At 36.0% G+C, this 22,695-nt stretch overlaps 1 protein-coding gene and 1 long non-coding RNA gene across 3 annotated transcripts; both read left to right on the top strand.

The window, feature by feature from the left end:
• The first annotated feature begins 2,027 nt into the window (after positions 1–2,027).
• On the top strand, positions 2,028–9,090 carry LOC135608059 (protein S-acyltransferase 8-like). The gene is made up of 5 exons (XM_065100485.1): positions 2,028–2,374; positions 3,154–3,339; positions 4,248–4,547; positions 7,508–7,741; positions 8,300–9,090. The coding sequence occupies exons 1-5, from the start codon at positions 2,336–2,338 to the stop codon at positions 8,801–8,803; spliced, it is 1,263 nt and encodes a 420-aa protein (XP_064956557.1). The 5' UTR covers positions 2,028–2,335; the 3' UTR covers positions 8,804–9,090.
• A 987-nt stretch (positions 9,091–10,077) lies between these two features.
• Positions 10,078–21,458, top strand: LOC108952411 (uncharacterized). 2 transcript variants are annotated; one of them, XR_010485395.1, is made up of 4 exons: positions 10,078–10,253; positions 10,375–10,706; positions 20,495–21,011; positions 21,127–21,458. It is a non-coding gene; the product is annotated as an uncharacterized LOC108952411 (long non-coding RNA). The 2 variants fall into 2 exon arrangements; XR_010485396.1 differs by having other exon boundaries at positions 10,478–10,706.
• Positions 21,459–22,695: the final 1,237 nt, after the last annotated feature.

Genomic DNA, 22,695 nt, shown 5'->3' on the forward strand with positions numbered 1-22,695 from the left:
GAGATTATTTCTATATAGGTTTATATTATTAGTGTGTTTATGGATTGATTCTTTCTTTGGCTAATTCCTAAAATATTTTTTTATTTTTTTTGAGAAATATTCTCATTTTCAAAATTTTCTAAGAGTATTTTTTTTTCTACGTAATAATTAAAATGCACTAATAATCTATCCCTTTTTCCTCCCATTTGTAATGGATTGGTCCATATGGCCAATCGATTCAGTTATAATTTTTTTTATAAAATTTATATAAACATATTATGTTATAATATTTTTATACTACTTTATAGTATTTTTTGGTATGATTGAAAACACTGTGATTTATATTTTAATGGGACTAATTCATCTTATGAATTAATTCATAGGAAAAGAAAGAAAAAAAAAAGGCTAATAGATGGCTTGCAGTCAAATCAAAATATTTTAATGATTAAAATAATATTGTTAGAGAATTTTGAAAATCAAGACACTTCCAAGAAAAAAATCCCAAAGAGTGAAGCTTTTTTGCAGCAATTTGCCTTTCTTTCTTGATGTTTATCTATATTTTCGCACCATTATTTTTTTGACATATTCTAATGGTACTTATTGTCGGCCTTTATTAGTTATATTGACATTTTAAATATTATATATATATATATATATATATATATTATACTTACAAATGATAAATGATGATATATATATATATATATATATATATATATATATATGCATGCCATATAAAAGTCATATATATGTATATATGACTTTATAAAATAAAAACTTTTATATATGTTAACTTAGTTAATGCCCATTAACTATTACAAATTAAATTTTTAGTTGATACTTTAGTCCACATAATATCTTATTTAGGCATTTGGTATTTCTATACTTTTAAAACTTAAATAATTAATATCAATCATAATTCTAAATTATTAACATGAGTTTTTTTTGGACAAATACTGATGGCAACAACATATGTGATGGCTTTTCTATATGGGCCATATAAAATTTTACAAAGACAAATATGTTATTTTTAAAATATATAAATTTTAAAAACATTTTTTTACTATGAATCCTTGAAAAAGTGATGGCAGCAAGAAAAAAGGAAAAAAGAAGAGGTTATTAATATCCTAGCTAACCTGGTCCCACTTCTAATTAAATTCACAGTGGAATTAATTACCACAACATGGTAAAAGTAAGTGACTTCAATTCTTTTATATCCCCACTTGTCCCCACTTCAATTAAATCCACAAGAAGCATCCTTTTAGAATGTTGTTGAAGGAGTTGTCATTAATTCTAAACATTTTAGAGCTCAAATTTTGTATTCATCCTTCAAGATTTTGTATCCACCCTTAGCACATTTGCAATTCCAAAGATGCCCCTCCCCACCCCCTCCTCCCTCTTACATCACACAGACAGGCTGAAGGGCAATTTTGTATTCATCCTTAAACATGTAGAATTCCAAAGGTGCCCCTTATGACTGAGACAATTTTATATTCACTCTTGTATAGGTATAATTCCAAAGATGCTCCATCTAACATCACATGAGGCAAAGGATTAAGTCAATTAACATCACTTTCCAAAGATGTTTAAGAGACAGAGGATTAACACAATTTTGTATTCACCCCTTAACACATTTAAAATTCCAAAGAACTTGCAGCAATACCATTCATTCATAGGACAATGACAATGAAAATAAAGTCATAGTATCTTAATTACTTATATATGACTTTTTATCATCATAAAAGTCTTGAAAACGATTAATGTCTATGTTCATAAGACGTGACATGTTTTCCACTGATCATAAGATCATAAATATCTGATCTTATGTTTTCATGAAAGTTATCAATGAAATTGTTCATTTAAAATATACATTCCTGAGTATGAGATAGAGAGAATATAAATGGTATAGAGGGAAAAGAGATTGTAGAATGTAGAACTTACCGATGGTTAATATGAAAAAGTTACCTTCGTATTATTATTATTAGTAGTCTTTATCTCCGAGCTATTTAAAGGCTTGCGTTGGACGTCACTCTCTGTGTCTCGAGCTGTCAACGAGCAGCCTTTTGATGGAAATCTCAAAACCCCCAAAAAAGAGAACGGAGAAGAAAAAGAGAGAAAGAGAGGAAGAGAGGGTGCCGAAGAAGCCGAAGAAAACCCTAATTTTGTTCGCTTAATCGTGAGACTTACAGATTGGGAGGAGGCGGAGGAGGAGGAGGGGTAGGGGAAAGAACCCTACTTTTTTGACCTTTTCTTCGTTGTCCGGTGATTGGAAGAGAGGAGTGGGATAAGTGATCTTGGAGTTTCTGGTTCGTTCGTGGCGTGTTGACAAGCTACGGCGCACCAATCGCCCGCCTCCATGGCCAAGCGGGTATATCAAGCTTGGAAAGGAAAGAATGTGAGATTTTGGGATTTCTTTCTTTTCCTGTCACTTCCTTTTGTTCTAAACAGTTATTGTTTGATTATTTTAGTGATGTGATGCTTTTTCTGTGGACTTGGAAGCTTGGGTTCGTGGGGGTTTTGTTTTGTTTTGGTGGATTGAAGGTATTGGTGTTGGGTTTTAGTCGATTTGGAGGTTTTCGTGGGTTGCGATTCTCAAAAGGGAGTCTTTGTGGTGCTGGGCACCTACATTTAGGTATTTGTGCACTATGCCGTGGACTTGCCTATGGATGTTTACTTTGAAATAAGAAAACTCCGTTTTCTTGGTGCATTAATTTGTACCGATGTTTGGCATTAGCGCGGTTGATTGATGAGCTCTATGAGTGACTGGTAGTTTCATTGATGAGCTCTATGGGTTTTCTATGAGTGACAAAGTAACTACATTTATAAATTGATGGCTTCTTATTTCATTCAGACACCATTGTCAACTTTCATATCTGTATTATTATGTATTCATCATCTGTCTGTCTAAACTTTGATATGGCGTTTTCTGCTGTCGTGTTTTCATGCCATAAGAAGTTATAGAAAAACATAATGGCTTCTTCTTAGATTTAATTGTTTTATAAACCTGGGTTACTTTGTTATATTCTTAACAGGTAGTCCTTTTAATGATTTAAGATAAGATGTAACCTGTGAAGTAACTATAATATGAAAATGTAGTTTGGTTGCATACTTGCATATTCTAAGAGTTCATGCTATTACCCGACGTATATTAACTTTTGCATTAATCTTCTGCAGAAGTTTTTGTTAGGAGGGAGGTTAATATTTGGACCTGATGCCAGGTCACTGTTTATAACAGTCTCACTCATCGTTGTTCCTGTAGTGATCTTTTGTGTATTTGTTGCAAGAAATCTTCTCCACAAGTTTCCTGCCTACAATTCAGGATGTGCTGTTCTGATAGTTGCTATTGCCTTTACAATCCATGTAAGTGCACTGCCCGTAGATACTTCTTTGAAGGTTCTTTCAAACTTATGAAGCATGACTTTTTATGGAAAATTGCCTAACTGAATTTGAGCTATCTTTGATACTTGAAATTTCATTTTTTTTATATCCATATCAAAGAATTAAGTTGTGCTTTCTTATGAAAAAGAAGGTCAATCATCATCCTCCTTTTTTTCTATTGGAAGTGATTTCTCATGCAGCATCTCCACAGGATGAGGCTTGTTATATGTTGATCTTACTTTTCATGATTTAAGAATTTTTGTGAAGGGCATGACAACGACAAATAGATATTAGCATTGGTTGTATTCTATATTTAGACTTTAGACATCTAAGTCCAAACCTTTCTGACAGAGAAAATATAATTGTTGTATGCAATTTCTAGTTTATATATTTTTGTCATCCATCTTCATTGGCTGGAGTATTCTGAGTTCAAAAGGTGCTTTTTTCAATTACTTTTGAGCAGTTCTTTGTTGTTCAGTTGCTTTTCTGTTTTATTTATGAGTTGTACTGTCAAGAAAAAGTACAGTATCCTTTCAGGAGCACATAAAACACATATATGGACTGTTCTCGCATTCATGTATGGTTTTGTTTGTTAGTTGTCAGATATACAAGGGCACATATATGATATTTTCTTGTTTTTATTCAATAACTTCTGGTGACAGTATTTATATACTAGAACTAGAAAGACCCACTTTTTGAGATTCATCTTCATGATCCTTCCTGATGTATAGCTCTGTCAAATGTGATGATGGTTTTCAATTTGATAAAAATAATTACTAAATAACATGGAGTTCTAATGCAGCTTGCTTATATGGTTTCTTTCGCCACATTACTATTCGGACAAAAATTTTGTAGCTTTGAGTTACATGAACTCACTGGTTTCTTTTTAGGTACTGGTACTGTTACTGATGACGTCAACTCGAGATCCAGGGATTGTACCCCGTGCTTCACATCCACCAGAGGAAGAATTTTCTTATGATACTCGTACCGAAATTGGTGGGAGGCATACACCCAGTCTAACATTTCCACGCATCAAAGAAGTGATGGTAAATGGAATGCTTGTGAAAGTGAAATATTGTGATACTTGCATGATCTATCGGCCTCCTCGCTGCTCTCATTGTTCCATATGCAATAATTGTGTGGAACGATTTGATCATCATTGCCCTTGGGTTGGGCAATGCATCGGACAGGTTTGTTTCTCGATTTTTTTTCCTACAACTTAATTCTTAGTTACTAAACACTGTTGATTCTTATGCATTGTTCTTCTTCTTTGTCTAAGCAAATACGTTATGAGCTCATCCAACTAGTTCAAGGAATTATTATTAGTGATAAGAGATTAAGATTATACTCCTGATATTTATATTTATTGTTAAGGGGAAAAAAAGGGGGGGGAAGGGTGAACCTTTGTACATTGGTGAGGTTGCTCTTTTGCGACCTGAGTGATGATGGTTCGAGTCAACGAAATCAGCTCTCTATATGTAGAGCAAGGATGTGTATATTGACCCTTCCCAGACCCTGCGTTGGCGGGAGTTTTGTGCATCGGGTATTTCCTTGAAAAAGAGAAAAAGGCTAATGAGTGTATATTTGATTTCATGAATTGCAAAAACTCTCTTCGTTCTGGCTTTACTGTTAGTTTGTGCCTTGTCTTCCGTCATATATGGCTTTATCAAAAAAGAAAAAAAATTGTAAATTTTAGAGAAGTAAATTCTAAAAATGCATTTATGTTTTTGAAATATGCTAATATTTTGAAATATGCTTATAGTTGTAACAGCACATGATAATTTAATCATAAAATGACAAAAATAGCCGTCATTGGAGTTGAGTTATTTTTCCAACACTAAATTTTTTTCTCACTGTTTCCATCTGCTTGATTTTCTGATATGCTTTTTGCATTTCCTCAAATCCTCATTGTACATGCTCCCCTATATAAATGACATTGTGAAAGTTTATAAGCTTCTAGTCTTAAATGGTAGTTCACTATTTTGTGACAATTAAATCCTAAATTTTTGCTAGAGGATGGATGAAAGTGCTAATTTCAGGCCATGATTGAAGTTTCCAGTTAGGTTCAATGTTATTTCCTGTCCAGTTCTTTAGCAAGCAGAGTGTAGCAATTATTTTTCTGCAACTACACAAGCTTAGGGTCCTACAAGCACGCAAGCGGACTTAATCTTTTCCATCACTACACCCCTATCTAACCCATACATTGATTTGCTGGAGGCCTAATATATGATAATCTTTCTTCTCTATGAACGATCTTGTTGAACAAGAAAAACCCTTAATATCTGAAGCACGAGAAGAAATAAATTAGTTTAGGATATCAAGAGATGCAATACCTAAAATTCGCATGTCATAAACTAAATGTCATGTATCTTTGTTAATAAATAAAAGGTTTTCTGTGTGTTTCTATAAGTTAATATCGGTTCACTTTAATGAAATTTCCTACCAACTTGAAAGGGACTTGGCATCATAATAATATGTTGAACAAATCTCATTTTCACTTAAATTGAGTTCATAATGAAAAATGCTCATTTTTCATTCTTGCTTCCATTTTCACAACTTTCTTTGAATATGTGCCTACTAGTTGTATTAGTAAGATGATCCATCTTCAATTTGGAATTTGTTGGTGTGTTGGAAATTTGTTGATATTTATCATTAACAAAAAACAAAGGGGATTATCTTGGGTAGTATCTGTGACACCCCGATTTAATCCACATCAAAGGTGAACAAAGATTTTGACCGACTTATAAAGACTTGATAGGTGTATTACCTTTTTACTAGGGCTTAAGCATTTTGGGCTAAAGGTCTAATAACTTGTGAGTAAGGTATTCCATCAGGCATGATTGTGGCAATTGGAATGAGAGCCGATCTATTCGAATATGGTGAGAGGCTCGAGCTATTCATTGGCCAAGCTCTTAAACATGTTCAGATGTGGAGTCATCATTGGGTTAAGATCTTGCGTGCACCATGCTAGGGTTTGATTTTAGATTATGTTGGGCATTAACGATCATAACAATATCAATTGGACAATGGAAATTGGATGGTTAGGTTAACTTATCGTTAGAAATAAAAAAGGGCGTACCCAGTGCATGAGGTTCCCGCTAATGCAGCCTTAACTTTAAATATTTTAAAGAGATTGTTTCCATGACTCGAATCCTAATCTCCCATGTCACAAAGAAGCAACCTTGCCATTGTATTGTCGAATCCTGATCTCCCAAGTCAACTTATCTTTAGAAATAAAATTGTAATTCATACTTTACTAATATATTCGTATGCTGCCACTTTGGAGTAGATATTGAGAGAAAGATCGTGTTTTAGTAGGATTCCATATCCCATGCATCATTTTCCTCCCTCCAAGTTTCCTATGGTTCCTTTTGACTTGTTTCCTGGTTTTGCATCAACTAGGTGCAAAGAGTGAGACAAATGACACTGAGGCCATTGTGCAACAGGGGTTCGACATTGTTATCATGAGTTAAAAACCTTATGAACAACTTAACATCGTTGAGGAAAACGTAAAATTACAATTGAAAAGCAGAGTTGTGTTTTGAAAGGCAATGAAAGAGGTAGTGAAATGGCTGAACTAGTGGATACAAAAGGAAAAGTAGAATGAGCCAATTGTTGATCTGCAGATCTTCGATACCTCCGAACCACTTGACACTTTGACAGATTAAAACAAACCATCCTGTCACCCTAGTTTGCCGAGAACCCTTATATATATACATATATGTACATATAAGTATATATACATATATGTACATATAAGTATATATACATATATGTATATGTATATATACATATATTTATGTATATATATACTGTTTTGAAGCTATGCAATTTCCATTGACACCTTCATCTGGCCTTCCTCTTGATACTTTCTCTTCTCTTGGTATCTTTCTTTCATTGTTAAGGTAGTCTTGCTTTATCTTGTGAGGTAACTCCTACATTACATTTTCCGAGAACTTCTGATTTTGGTTGTGGATGCTGTACTTTGACATTTTTCTCTAATGTTTGTTATAATATTCATGTTAAAGTTTGTGTGCTATTGTAGATGTTATCTTTGAATTTGTTTATGCTATTGATGCTTTTTATTTACCTCTGTTATATCCAAGTAGTTTAACATGTGTGCTTATCTTATTGATTCATCTCTGTGCAGCGCAACTACCGCTACTTTTTCTTATTTGTTTCTTCCTCAACTCTTCTATGCATATATGTATTTGCAATGTGTGCATTGTACATCAAGTTTCTCATGGATGGGGATTATCCTACTGTATGGAAGGCAATGAAGAAATCTCCTGCATCTGTGGTACTAATGATATATTGCTTTGTTGCCCTCTGGTTTGTTGGTGGTCTTACTGGATTCCATTTATACCTGATTGGCACTAACCAGGTAAGGTGTTTTGTTCATGTCATCTTATACATTACTTTTAACTGTCAACTTTAGTTACTTGCTTATATTTGTTCACAATTGCAGAAACGATGTGCTTAATATTATTTAAGATGTTTCCAGTATGTTTCCTTTAATCGTGTTATTTTTTAAAATTTTGCTAATTAAGACAAAATAAATGGTTGAATGATGTCTCCCTTCTTGTTGACATTTGGAATATGTTTTTGAGGTTTGCATGCATGCTTAGTCATCCTTTCTTCTGAATTGACCCATTTGCTTGGCCAACGTCAGCTGTTTTATTTGACAGAGCTAGTTCTATTTTTCTTTCCATTACTGATTGTATTATTGAATAAACATGATGTATGCTTTTGTTGGAGAAATGGTCATAATTAAAATCTAAAAGGTAGAAGGTTATTTTCTTTTTTAGTCAAATGAGATGCATAACATGGTAGACTTACAAAAGGAAGTTTCTTTGAATTGATTGCATTCTGATAATTTTTCCTCAGTTGGCTTTCCTTTTGAACTCTATCATTATTAGGAGAACTCTATGCTCTTCTGCAGACAACCTATGAAAACTTCCGGTACAGAGGTGACAACAGGGTTAGTGCTTATAACAGAGGTTTTTTGAACAACTTCATAGATGTACTCTGCACAGAGATTAAACCTTCTAGAATAAATTTGAGAGCCTATGTACAAGATGAAACTGCAAGGCCACCCCCGGCTAGCCGCACGAGGGATGTGGAAGAAGAACCAGCCAGTAGTCCCCGTGTAAAAGTTGAAGATGACCTTGAAATCGGTGGGGATCTCTTGAAAATCTCCCGGCGTCGCAACTATGAAGAGGTCGATGAGGAGATGGGTGGTAGAAACAGCAACGAGTTGCACGGGGCCCTCTCGGAGTCTGAGCTAATGGTGGGTTCCGATACACAGGTTCCTGTCATCAGGAGCGATGTGAAGAACTCAAGCTGGGGTAGGAGAAGCGGGAGCTGGGATCTCTCTCCAGGAGTTCTCGCTGCAAGCTCCTCAGCGACCGAGGGTGATATGCCGTCGCAGAAGTCCACTCGGTAGTAAAGCAACTCATCAGTCTGCATCCTTTCAGGGTAAAATGAGCAAAATATGAGCCGGTAAACATAGACACAAGGCATCTGCAATCTGCATTTATCGTCTTGCAGGTTAATGAAGCTTCATTCCTTGTTGCCTGATGTGTCTCTATTTGGAATTCGCAAGTCATTTGCCGTCTTTCTGTTCATTTCATTGTGTTATATTCTGATTATTTTGAGTTTGTCAGAATTCTTTCTGTAACCAACTGCTTCAGGATGTGCAGAATGTTAGATATTGATTTCTCCTCTTCCCCACTTCTATTGTATCATTCCTGGCAACTTGAAGACCTCTGTTTTCGCAGTGGGAAAGTTACAGCTCCATGGGATCATCAAACAGAGATGATAACATACCAAGCTTTCTTTTTGTTTCATGGTAACATATTGGACTATGTAGCCTGTGACATGAACAGGGAACAGCTGGAGCATCATTCAAATGGATAGAAGAGTGTTCCGGGGCCAATGTCGAGAAGTTGTTGAGATTAGTGCTGATGTCAGATTGACGGTCGTGATTTTTCCTTCAGCAGAAATGGGCTATGTAGCAACCATCAAAAAAGATTACTAAGGCAAAAGGGGGCAGCCCGACGAGGAATATTCTCGACGGAATCCCCGTATCTCATTGATTCATTATATAAATGTATATATATATATTTTATATAAAAGATAAATCATAAAACTAGAAATTTGAGTCCAAGATCTTTATGGAAATCACATAGGACATGATCCATTGGCATATAATACAATACTATGTTTATCTGTATAATTTTTAGTATAATATATATTTATCTATTATTAAGATACAGCGTATTCCTATTGTCCTTAACATATGAAGTGTCTGATAATGAATCTTAAAAGGTTATTAATGTAAATTATAGTTTTAATTATCATTTAATTTGCTAATGAAGATTAACTCTGGTGACAAATAGATAAGCTTTGGGTTATTAAGGATACATAAAAGACAAAATTACATGTGTATATATATACATATTTATATAATTATGAAGTTAAGTGTGTTTTTATGTTTGTAGCTCTAAGTTTAACTTCAATATGTATTATATATAATTAATAATATAATGTATTTATGTCTTAATTATTAATATTTTTTCTTTCAGCAAAAAAAGCTTCAATATGTATTATAGATCTAATTTAGTTTATTATATTATAAGATATTATTTAATTACTATGATAAAAATGATTTATATATCTCCACACATGTATTTTATGTTTCTCCACAATCAAAGGGTGGCGACCTGTATGCATTTGATGCAGGTTCGTGATAGTTACTCAAAAGACCAATCCACGTTCTGCCATATTGCCTTCCACCCGTTCGACGAAATACCGCCATCTCCGAGGGCGTCGCCACCGGCCTGCCCGACCAACTCACCGTCGCCATGACCGCCAGTTGAGCCGACTACGCCTAGGTACCTTTGTGCTGTCATGAAAGCTTGAATCTTTGGCCTCTTCCCTTGTTGCTTGCCGCCATACTTGTGCTGTCTTATTATAAGTTTAAGCTTCTTCGTATAATGGTATCATGAAAACTAGGAGAAGCCATGAATTGGATCTTGGTTGGCCGCATTTTCTAGATGAAGTTACTGGTCATAGCCAAATACTTATCACTATATGTACGATGAACTTCGTTACACAGTTTCTAGCTACAGAGAAAACGGCGCATTTGGGGCTGATGGCAAATTGAAGCAAACTGTTTGTCTTAAACCAGAATTGGATACTTCTATTTTTGCATCGGCATATATTACTTAAGTGATTCTGCAAGATGCTCATTATACTCTTGGTTGTTCCGCCTCAATGAGGCTCCTAGGTTAGCCGATTGTGAGCCTGATGAGTTCGAGAAGCTCTGCACAAAGTGTGAGGGAGAGGTAAGTTTGTGTTTTGGGATCTAATATTTTTAGGTTGTTTGTTTCAGTTTTATTTAGGGTCATTGTCCCTTTATTATCTCCTGGACGAACTCAAGAATGTTTTTGCAGCACAGGACTCTTAAATTTGTGCTTGTGATCTGAAATTGTGAGATGTTGATTTCGGTTTTATTAGTGATTTTATTCCCTATAATTTTCTTTGAGGCAAGGCTGAGAAGGTTGTTGCATCATAAAACCTCCTGTTTGAAGTCTTGAATTCTCAATGTAAATGGGATAACATGTATGCCATTCAAGATACCAATTGGGCATTATCATACTCTATGAGTTCTGGTAAGGAGAGTTCACAATGGATAATGTATTTGGCGTTGGTATGCATCTATCGGATACTTGCAACGGAAAAAAGCAATTAATAGAAGCTCAGAATTAGCAAGTGTACAAGTTCTGCACTGAAATTATTCGAATAGTCCAGTAAGGAAGGTTTGTGCCCTTTTGGTTTTTAACCCTCTGGAGAATGATGTATTAGACATTAGGTTCTAATATCTAGTTTAACTCATAGCATACAGGTGTGTGCATGTTCATGTATTTTCTTGCCTCCATGCAGATATTTTATGCATTTGTTTATTTCATTTTGGAATAATTAAGCACATAATAAAGGGTTGCCTTACTAGTCTAAGTTGATGTGTCGGCCGACAATCGGCATGACACGTGCCACCCATACCAGTGTACTGTGTCAGCACAAAGGTGCATGTCGACAACACAAAAAATTAGCCAAAAAACCATCCGAAATTACATGAAAAATGAAAAAAACTTAGATTAGGGTTTTTAATTTAGAATTAAATGTAAATTTAGTATAATTTCATCAAAAATATTTTTTATTAGGAAAGAATACTGAAACATATCTTTTTCAAGCTTTGAGGAGTAGCTTTGTAGTATGTTCTAAACTATCCTTCCATTGATATTGAATTATCTGTAAAGAAATAATTTGAATGGTTAGATAACAAGTTAAACTTTAAGATTCAAATGAATCAAGTAATAAATGGATTGAATGATGGATATACTTGGTTCTACCATAAAAAATAATAACGAGACTTCACGATCGATGGATTGAGGTCCTCAATTTTATGTATGCGTACATCAATATGCTATGTTTCTCAAACTCAATCCTGAAATTGATCTCATGATATAGCATACCGACACACCATATGCCATTGGTGCATCAATATGGTGATGGTTGTAGTTTGATCGTCGAGAACTATACATGCTCATGACGACTCCTAAGGCAAGTATGATTGTGGCATGTATTGATGCGGAAGTTAGCGAATGCCAAAACTTTTAGTTTTGCCACTAATCTACTACTCCGTATCATAAGACCGATCACCATACTACTATTTGGAGAGGAATGACCAATTATCATCGTACTGCTGTTGGCTATAAGATTCTCCATAATACGATGGCTAGGAATACGATAAATTCTGCTTTGTGTCTATATCGTGTAATATTTATCGTATCTGCTTCAAATCATCCACTGCCTTTTCCTTCCCTTTTCGTGTATAAACCTGACCAGTACTTTATCGAGCTTCATGATCTGAAATTTAGTGACATATGTAAAATACAACTCCTCAGTCCATGCGCCACCCACAAACTATGTAGACGGGGCCATTGATCCCCTGGCGTCATCGCCATCATCGATCGAGGCATTGTTGTCCACGTTGTTACCATGTCTACAGACTGAGCAGGTTGTTAATTGCGATTGAGATTATGTCTCATCGCTCGACTTGATTCTTTCTAACGGTGCGGTTGATATTACTACCTTCCCTTTTGCCTTTGCACGTTGAGCGGACGACTACGATTGTTGGTATCTTTGATTTCTCAAGTAGTCTAACCTCGATGTTGTCCAACTCCTTTCTTCACATTCTGATCGAGGAGGATCTTCCTCTTGCTAGGGATGTGCTTCCCTTCTTCTATTTCCTCAGTGATGAAATACAAAGGATGTTGAGGATCTCCCGCCTCATCAAGTAAAGGATCCTCTTGGTTCTCTGCTACTTCAACCCATTCTAACATCAACTGTGAATCTTAATTGTAATATTCAAGGTTGATGGGATCAATCTCTGGTTCTTTGTCTAGCTCGGTGATATATACCAGTTTCTCTAGTCATCTATACGATAGTCTATTTGCGAACTTTTGTGTGAATCAGTATAACTTTTGTGTGAATCAGTATAAATCTTGACCAGTTATGTTCGCAGCCACTCGATGTCGTCATCTACGAAAGTATATAGATAACAATCTTTCTTAAATTTAGTGTGGACCCTCCAAATTATAGCCACCACTTGACTATATATATATATATATATATATATATAAAAGACTTTTATTAGCATAACAAATAATTAATATCAAATTTAGTTTATAATCAATATGTGTGTAACTTTCCCTTACTAGGATCCATATTGTAATGACACGATACAACTACACTATCAAAGAATAAATCAATTATTTCCCAAAATAGTCAACGGTCGATAATAACATCGGCTGTATTGACACTATTTAGCATGAGTCGATTTATAACATTTTTTAGTACTGACGATAAATATGATCGCATTATAAGATTATGCCAAAATTAAATTATCATATTTAGATAATACGTTGCAAGACAAATGATTTCGTTAGTAAGATTTTTTTCAAATATTAAAAGACTATATTATAAATTACTCTGAATATGAATTTATCAACATTATGGATATCTTTGTCCATATAAGCTTTGGTCCTGCGGTCAATAATATGTAAATGTTGATCAGCCTTAAATCATCTATAAATATTTTCTTGGTCTCCTCTCTTACTATAAGTAGCATATGTTTAAAACCATTAGTCACAGTATTTAAAAACTTAATTAAAATACAATTAAATCTCTTCTACCATCACAAACATGAAATCACCCTAATATGCATTAAAAACAAAAATTTCACCTAATATGTGTCTAGTTTCAATTAAATCAACATTAACACGCAAATCATAGCATTAAATGTCTTAGTTACTCCCTAACTAACTCTATTCTACGGTCATAAATGTGCCAAACAACAACATTTAGAACCATAGCATTAAAAGTCTTAATTACTCCATAACTAACTCTATTCTACTATCATAAATATGCCAAACAACATTTAGAACATATAATAGATTTCAACATCTTATAAATCAACAAAATTCTAAAAATTAATTACATTCTTGTCATTAGAGTGTTCTTCCTCTAACTTAGGTGTTAATCGTCCCAAATTAGCCTCCCAAACTTGATATAATCCATAAATTACAGTTTTATTGAGTTTAAGAGAGTGCAAATAGGAGAATGAGAGAAATATGCGAGTGAGAAAGAAATTGAGAGAGTAAGAGAATTTGATAGAGTAAAAGGCAATGAAAGAGGGGAAGAAAAGGGCTTAAAAACCTTAGGTGTTAATCGTCCCAAATTAGCCTCCCAAACTTGATATAATCCATAAATTACAACTTTATTGAGTTTAAGAGAGTGCAAATAGGAGAATGAGAGAAATATGTGAGTGAGAAAGAAATTGAGAGAGTAAGAGAATTTGATAGAGTAAAAGGCAATGAAAGAGGGGAAGAAAAGGGCTTAAAAACCTTATCTTCTTATTCAAATGGTCAAATGGACCATTTGAAATCCACAATTCATAGCCCATCATTGGTAACAGTCGAATTTCGATCGTTCCGCCTGATACAGACCTCGTATAATCCGATAAAGGGTCCCCTATTATGAACCGCCTGATTCAGGGCAATCCATGTGCTAGTTCCTTGTCGGACCGATATGTGTCGCCTGTATCGTACCATTTTGAGTGGCACGGTGAACCTTGTATAATATTACCAATGTTGGTCCTTAAGTCTAGATAAACAAAATGGAGGTTGTGTTTGGTTATTGACAACATAAAATTTTGTCAAATCTCGTGAGCAATTATAAGGTACATGGAATTGCTATCCAAGTTACTTCATTTTAAGAATTTTGTCGAGGTCAATTGTTGGGAAGAAACCTGATAATGCGGAATAATTCTTTTCCCTCTTTGTGTATCAAAATAGGTTCCTCATCAAAATACCAACTTGATATCAAAATGCTAATATCAATCAGCACAGCATAAACAATAGAGCAATAAATCAATCACACAGTGAGACCAAATCTTTTTAACGTGGAAAACCCAATGTGGGAAAAACCACGGGACCGTAGTCCACCTCAAACTTCCACTATCAATAATAATAATAACAGGTTTACAGTAGGTCTTCTCTAGAATAACTAGAGGATCAGAATAACATCAAGATCATAGATCTTGGCTCAAGGATAGCATATCTTCATCACGTAGGATGGATCTCCTCAAAAGAGAATTCTGGGTCTCACAGAGTGGATATCGCAGGAAAGTACCTTAGAGAGGGTAAACTGCAGATCAACACCGTTAAGATTGTAGAGTTTGCTGCAAGGATTCTTCACATAAAATTTGGGCTGAAACTGACAATGTTTGGCCACAGATCGTCAAGCAAAAAAACTCAAAAACCTAATCTTTCTCTCTCCTCTTTCCTCTGCACGTCGCAGGCTGCATGCTGCAATCTCACTACTGTGCGCACACACACACACCCTACACGTTGCCCAATTTTGCCCTTTCTCTCTTAATTACTGATTTGGGCTCAATAGGCCCAATTGTCCAAGCCCACATATGGGCTGGACCCAACAATTCTCCCCCTCCAGCTCATATGATAGGCTGTACCAAGCCCGCTCTTCGCCTATATGCTTCAAGCTTCTCCTTAGGCAAAGACTTTGTCAACATATCTGAACCATTATCACTGGTATGCACCATTTCCAACTGTAATTCTTTCATCTCAAGCACATCACGAATCCAGTGATATCTCACATCAATATGCTTGGATCTAGAATGGTATGTTGAATTCTTGGAGAGGTGAATAGCGCTCTGCCTGTCACAGTAAACAGTATATCCTTCCTGTTTCAAGCCCAATTCCTGTAGAAAATTTTTCATCCATAAAGCTTCCTTGCAGGCTTCAGTAACTGCTATGTATTCTGTTTCTGTGGTTGATAGAGCAACACACTTCTGTAACTTAGACTACCAAGAGACTGCTCCTCCTGCAAATGTCATAAAGAATCCCGAAGTGGACTTCCTGGAATTAGTATCACCTGCCATGTCTGCATCTGTGTACCCTTCTAACACAGGTTCATCATCACCAAAACATAAACACAACCTGAAAGTACCTCTTAGATATCTTAATATCCATTTCACTGCTGCCCAATGTTCCTTTCCAGGATTTGAGAGAAATCGGCTAACAACTCCAACTGCATGAGCTATATCTGGCCTAGTACAAACCATAGCATACATCAAACTACCTACTGCAGATGAGTAAGGCACTCTGGATATTTCTTCTTTTTCTTTCTCACTTGTAGGACATTGTTTTGAACTCAGCTTGAAATGACCTGCAAGTGGAGAACAAACTGCTTTGGCTTTACTCATGTTGAATCTTTCAAGAACCTTTTCAATGTAAGTCTCCTGAGATAGTCAAATCTTCCTTTTCTTCCTATCACGAAGAATCTTCATGCCAAGTATTTGTCTCACCGATCCTAAGTCTTTCGTGGCAAAAGACTTATTTAGCTCTCTTTTAAGCTTTTTAATTTTTTCAACATCATGGCCAACAATCAACATATCATCAACATATAGCAGTAAAATAATAAAATCATCATCTGAAAATTTCTTCATAAACACACAATGATCAGATGTGGTTCTATCATACCCTTGGCTCATCATAAAGGAATCAAACTTTTTGTACCACTGTCTAGGTGTCTGTTTGAGTCCATATAAGTTTTTCCTAAGCTTACATACCAGATTTTCTTTTCTCTTGACTTTGAAACCTTCTGGTTGCTCCATGTAAATTTCTTCTTCTAAGTCACCATGAAGAAATGCTGTTTTTACATCAAGTTGCTCAACTTCTAAATTCAAGCGGGCAGCCAAACCAAGAACAACTCGGATAGAGGACATTTTCACAACCGGAGAAAATATTTCTTCAAAGTCAATACCTTTCTTCTGACTGAATCCTTTCACAACTAGTCGTGCCTTGTATCTTTGTTGTGAGCTTTTGTTTTCAGTCTTCAATTTATAAACCCACTTATTCTTGAGAGCTTTCTTCTCTTTCGGCAACTTTACCAAGTCATAGGTGTGGTTCTCAAGCAAGGATCTCATCTCTTCTTGCATGGCTTTAGCCCACTCACTCTTATTCTCATGTAGAATAGCTTCTGGGTAAGTTTCTGGCTCTCCCCCGTCAGTAAGCATAACATACTCATGTGGAGGATATCTGGTAGAGGGTTGTCGCTCTCTAGTGGATCTTCTCAATGGAATCTCAACTGGTGGTGGAGGTGCTTGTTCAGTTGGTTCAGCATCATCAACTGTAGGTGTATCATCACTAGTATTCTCACCATAATTTTCTTGTTCATCTCCCCCATGATCATCATGAACTACAGGTGAAGGAACTGAACCCAAACTTCAAGGAATATAAACAGAGGTTTCTGGCTTCTCAACATTACCACCATTATCAAACAATTGGTCTTCAAGAAACACAACATCTCTGCTTCTAATAATCTTCTTCTTCACTGGATCCCATAATCTGTGCCCAAACTCTTCATGACCATATCCCAAGAAGATACATGCTTTTGCCTTATTATCAAGTTTGGACCTCTCATCTTTGGGAATATGAACAAATGCTTTACACCCAAAGACTCTCAAATGATTATAAGATATATCTTTTCCTCTCCATACTCTCTCTGGAACATCACCTTGCAGAGGAACTGATGGAGAAAGATTTATCAGGTCAACTGTAGTTCTCAGAGCCTCCCCCCAAAATGACTTTGGTAACTTGGCGTGGGAAAGCATACACCTAATCCTTTCTTCAATGGTTCTGTTCATCCTTTCTGCCACACCGTTCTGCTGAGGAGTTTTAGGAACTGTTTTCTCAAGCCTGATACCATGGAACCTGTAATAATTCTCAAAAGGACCCCTGTACTCGCCACCATTATCTGATCGAACACACTTTAGCTTTCTGCCAGTTTCTCTTTCAACATTGACATGAAACTCCTTGAAAGCATCGAGTACCTGGTCTTTAGATTTCAAAGCAAAAGCCCAAACTTTTCTAGAATAGTCATCAATAAAAGTAACAAAATAAAGAGCACCTCCAAGAGTTCTAGTTTGCATAGTACAAACATTAGTATGAACTAAATCAATAACATCAGATCTTCTAGATGATGGATATGTCTGAAATGCAACTCTATGTGTTTTTCCAATTAAGCAATGATCACAAGATTTAAGAGATGTACCTTGCAACTCTCGTAAGAACTGCTTTCTAGCAAGAGTTTGAAGTCCCTTCTCGCTGATATGTCCAAGCCTCTTATGCCAAAGATCTATACTTTCACCTTTTCGAATTGCATTAATCTCTCCTTTGTGTAGCTTAGCTTCCATGACATAAAAAGAGTTAATCTTCTTTCCTTTTATCACAATTAGAGAACCTTTAGTGAGTTTCCATTTACTTTCACCAAAATAATGTGCAAAGCCCTCATCATCAAGTCTACCTGTAGATATCAAGTTAAGACGAATATCTGGAACATGCCTTACATCTTTGAGTATCAATTTGCTCCCAATACTGGTCTCCAAGCAAATATCTCCAATACCCATAATCTTAGATGTACCATTGTTTCCCATTCTGACATTACCAAAATCACCAGCATTGTAAGATCTAAAGAAATCACCATGAGAAGTAACATGAAATGAAGCACCAGAGTCAATTACCCAATTACTGTCCTGAGCTACAAGGCTAACACAACCTTCATCACAGACAATAGTGATATTACCTTCAGCAGCAACTGTATTGATCTCTTTCTCATTTTTCTTCATTTCATTCTGTTCTCGCTTTCAAAACCTACACTCTTTCTTCATGTGACCTGGCCTATTACAGTAAAAACATTTGATATCTCTTCTAGACTTGGATCTTCCTCTATAACCATATGGATTTCTGTTATGACTTCTTCCACGTCTTTCTTGTTTTTCAGTAACAAATGCACCAGAAGAAGATTCACCCTGTTCTTTCCTTCTTGCATCTTCATTTAGCAAACTGTCTTTAATCATATCTATAGTTAGAGTCCCCTCTGGCGTGGAGTTACAAATAGTCACCACATACGTTTCCCAACTTTCTAGTAAAGAGCTGAGAAGTAATAATCCTTGCATCTCATCATCTATATTCATTTTCATAGCAACCAACTTGTTTGCAAGACTCTGAAATAGGCTTATGTGCTCAACAATGTTACCACCATCTTTATACTTCAAATTTACAAGCCTTCTGAGGAGAGAAATTCTATTTCCCACTGTCTTTTTCGCAAAGAGGTTTTCTAACCTTTGCCAAACAACATCAGCTCTGGTTTCATCTGAAATATGCTCATGCAAATTTATATTCATCCATCTTCTAATATAGGCAATAGCTTTTCTATGTTGAACTTCTCATTCTTCATCGTCCATAATAGATGGTTTATCTTTAACCTTGATAGGCTTATACAAATATTTGCAATAGAGCAAATCTTCCATCAGACTCCTCCAAGTGGAATAATTTGATGAGTTCAATTTAATCATACTATCTGACTGCTCCATTTCAATCACACAAGAAAACTAGCACCAAACAACCTGATGCTCTGATACCAGTTCAATTTAATAATTCTTTTCCCTCTTTGTGTATCAAAATAGGTTCCTCATCAAAATACCAACTTGATATCAAAATGCTAATATCAATCAGCACAGCATAAACAATAGAGCAATAAATCAATCACACAGTAAGACCAAATCTTTTTAACGTGGAAAACCCAATGTGGGAAAAACCACGGGACCGTAGTCCACCTTAAACTTCCACTATCAATAATAATAATAACAGATTTACAATAGGTCTTCTCTAGAATAACTAGAGGATCAGAATAACATTAAGATCATAGATCTTGGCTCAAGGATAGCATATCTTCATCACGTAGGATGGATCTCCTCGAAAGAGAATTCTCGATCTCACAAAGTGGATATCGCAGGAAAGTACCTTAGAGAGGGTAAACTGCAGATCAACACCGTTAGGATTGTAGAGTTTGCTGCAAGGATTCTTCACATAAAATTTGGGTCGAAACTGACAACGTTTGGCCACAGATCGTCAAGCAGAAAAACTCAGAAACTCAGAAACTTAATCTTTCTCTCTCTCTTTCTCTCTCCTCTTTCCTCTGCACGCCGCAGGCTGCACGCTGCAATCTCACTGTGCGCACACACACACCCTGCACGCTGCCCAATTTTACCCTTTCTCTCTTAATTACTGATTTGGGCTCAATAGGCCCAATTGTCCAAGCCGGGCTGGACCCAACATCAATTGCATACTTCTTTTTGTTTTTACTTGTTTTGTACCTTCTCATGTTCCATTATGCGTACCACAAATAATTTAATTTTGATCAGGAATTTCTCAATCTAACATGGAATGTAACTCCCTCTGATTGATGGCATTGGCCTTTTTAAGGAAGATGACATCAATGAATGGATTGAAATAATTCTCTTCTTGATGCTTCCATTCATAATGCATCAACTTAGATTCTCAGCAACAATGGGTCTTCTAAGCCATACACATGATATTTACAGTTGCAGAATTTTAGGCCATGCTTTGAATTAATCAGAATGATCCGAATTGCCATTTGGAAAAGCATTGGTTTTCCTATATTGTGATTTGTGACACTTGGTTTTCAGGTGGAGGACTCGTTGTGAACAAAATTCTCTTGCATGGCTTGACTGAGATGGGTCTTCGATCGTCTGCCCAGAATAATGTGATACGTTATGAAGATGGTTCTCCATATCAATGAAAAGCAATTTACAATTTAGGTTCCAGAAAGAAACTTGCATTCTTAATATGTAGGATCTTTTTCTTGGATTCATATATTACATTTCAAAATTCTAATGTTAGAACCATCAGAAGATTCAAAGGACCCTCGTTGACATGGCAGTTGCAGATGCTATATGGATATTAGAGACAGTCTTAATATTCATGTGGACCAATCCAATTCTGGGAAACTGATATCATTACATTTATATTTTCGGTCTCAGGTGTATCAGCTTTATGCTTCATCTTATTAGCATTAGCTTGTCTCTGACTGAAGTTTACAGTTTTTCCTGCTCTAACTATTAGAACATTTGGTGCATAATATTTCAACTTTTGGTTGTGAAGGATCTCAAAACTGGGATGTCTTATTTCCTTGCTGCTGTTGATGTAATCTTCACTATCACACCTTTTTCTCACTTTAGTTTACTGATAAAGCAAACAACAATTTGCCTTGGATTCCCAAATCTTCGCTGACATTGTTTTTGCTGGTTATGAAATGCAGAAAACTAAGCAAGTGGAGAATGATGATGATTTGAAGGCCAGAGTTGATCTGATTGTTTGTTCTTTGGAAACCTGCAACGACTGGCATACATAAGACTGTTGGTTTATGGTGGAAGTCAAATTAAATGGCTCCCGATGAAGTATCATGAAGCTTTTGTGGCCTTTTATAAGGCTATATCTGATGGAAGGCACAAGCCTTCGTATATGATAGTATCTGTCCATCTACTGCATCTACCTTATCGTTGTATCAGCCTTGTCATTGCCCGAGACGCCAAGGCATAGATGATGTTGAATTTTTTTGCATTATTGACCTCATCATGCTTTGCCATCTTACCAGTGGAAATATTTACATCAAAAGTGGTCCAATCTATTCTAATTGGAACGTTGACCCTTTATGTTGCTCTCAAGACCATGTCGTCTCCACTCTCAAGTGTTTTACCTGTCGCAAGATTGAATAAACCTTTGATATTTCCTGCAAAATTGACTTTATGTATGTCTGAATGTGACTTTCTGGTGCTGTAAAACGATCAAGCGCATTCCTCGTTGACGATTTCGTGTTCCTGTATTTTCTTTCCCTTTTGTTTTAAATGCTATGGTATTTTTTGTTTCACAAAACATGTGCATATAATGATCTAATTAGGCTTCTTAGATTCTTCAGCTCCAAAATCAACTTGTGGTGGCCTCTTCAGTTACCTAATTCACCAAGTTGTTTCCATATCAGTGTCACCGGAAACTGTGGTATTACTGATTAAGATCAACATGCTTGCAAAATCACTAGCGTTTTCATCTCTGATTTAATTTCCCTGAATCTGTGATGTAATATCGATGCAATATTTCGTCATAAAACTGTGTCTCGTATCAGCTTCCAGTGGCAGATCACTGACTCGTTTGGGTAAAGCTAAAGCCTATTTCATCAACTCAGCACTGCATTTTTTATGGTCCGAACTTTTGGAACATAGAGCGGAAAGAACAGTTGACTTCAAAAGATTAGGTTATCAGCAGTTCCTAATTAGTCTCATTCTCATCATGTTTTACTACGATAAAGATCAACACATCATGTCACCGACAAGCACAATATACTTCAAAAAATTACTCGAATCAGGCGTGGTTTGGTATCGGTCGTCGTCGTTGGACTTCAAAAAACGGCTCCAGTTGCAATATTACTTTATCTCGCATTAGTTGACTCCCGTGACGACGTTGACTGCTTTGGATTCTGGAAGCTCAGCGCCGCCACCTCGAAGTCTTCGAAGCGGACAAGCGTTGACTTCGGCGGTGCAGTTTTTCACCGTGTCGTGCAGGGTGATGGTGGAGGAATCCATCCCCACCCAGTTGCAGTTCTTGAAGCTGACTTTAGGTCTCCACCTTGCCAAAAGCATTATGAGATCCTTCAAATGGCGATGCAGGATTCATTGTATTTGACTTTAGATACTTCAAGTTTGACCTGGACGAGATCAATCGAAGTTCGACTACCAGCATTTTAGAGTTGCGGACTTCACCTACTCCATGAAATGCTGTGAGATTCAAGAGACTTTGTTCTCATTTTATGAGGATGAAAGAACAGGAGGAGCTG

This window comes from Musa acuminata, chromosome BXJ2-3 (assembly GCF_036884655.1).
Source record: "Musa acuminata AAA Group cultivar baxijiao chromosome BXJ2-3, Cavendish_Baxijiao_AAA, whole genome shotgun sequence".
Classification (NCBI taxonomy): Eukaryota; Viridiplantae; Streptophyta; class Magnoliopsida; order Zingiberales; family Musaceae; genus Musa; species Musa acuminata.

Excerpts from the sequence above, each read along its gene's own strand:
- LOC135608059 (XM_065100485.1), top strand. The coding sequence starts at position 2,336 with ATGGCCAAGCGGGTATATCAAGCTTGGAAAGGAAAGAAT. Across the intron at positions 4,548-7,507 it reads TTGGGCAATGCATCGGACAG|CGCAACTACCGCTACTTTTT; the intron begins GTTTGTTTCTCG and ends ATCTCTGTGCAG. Across the intron at positions 7,742-8,299 it reads ACCTGATTGGCACTAACCAG|ACAACCTATGAAAACTTCCG; the intron begins GTAAGGTGTTTT and ends GCTCTTCTGCAG.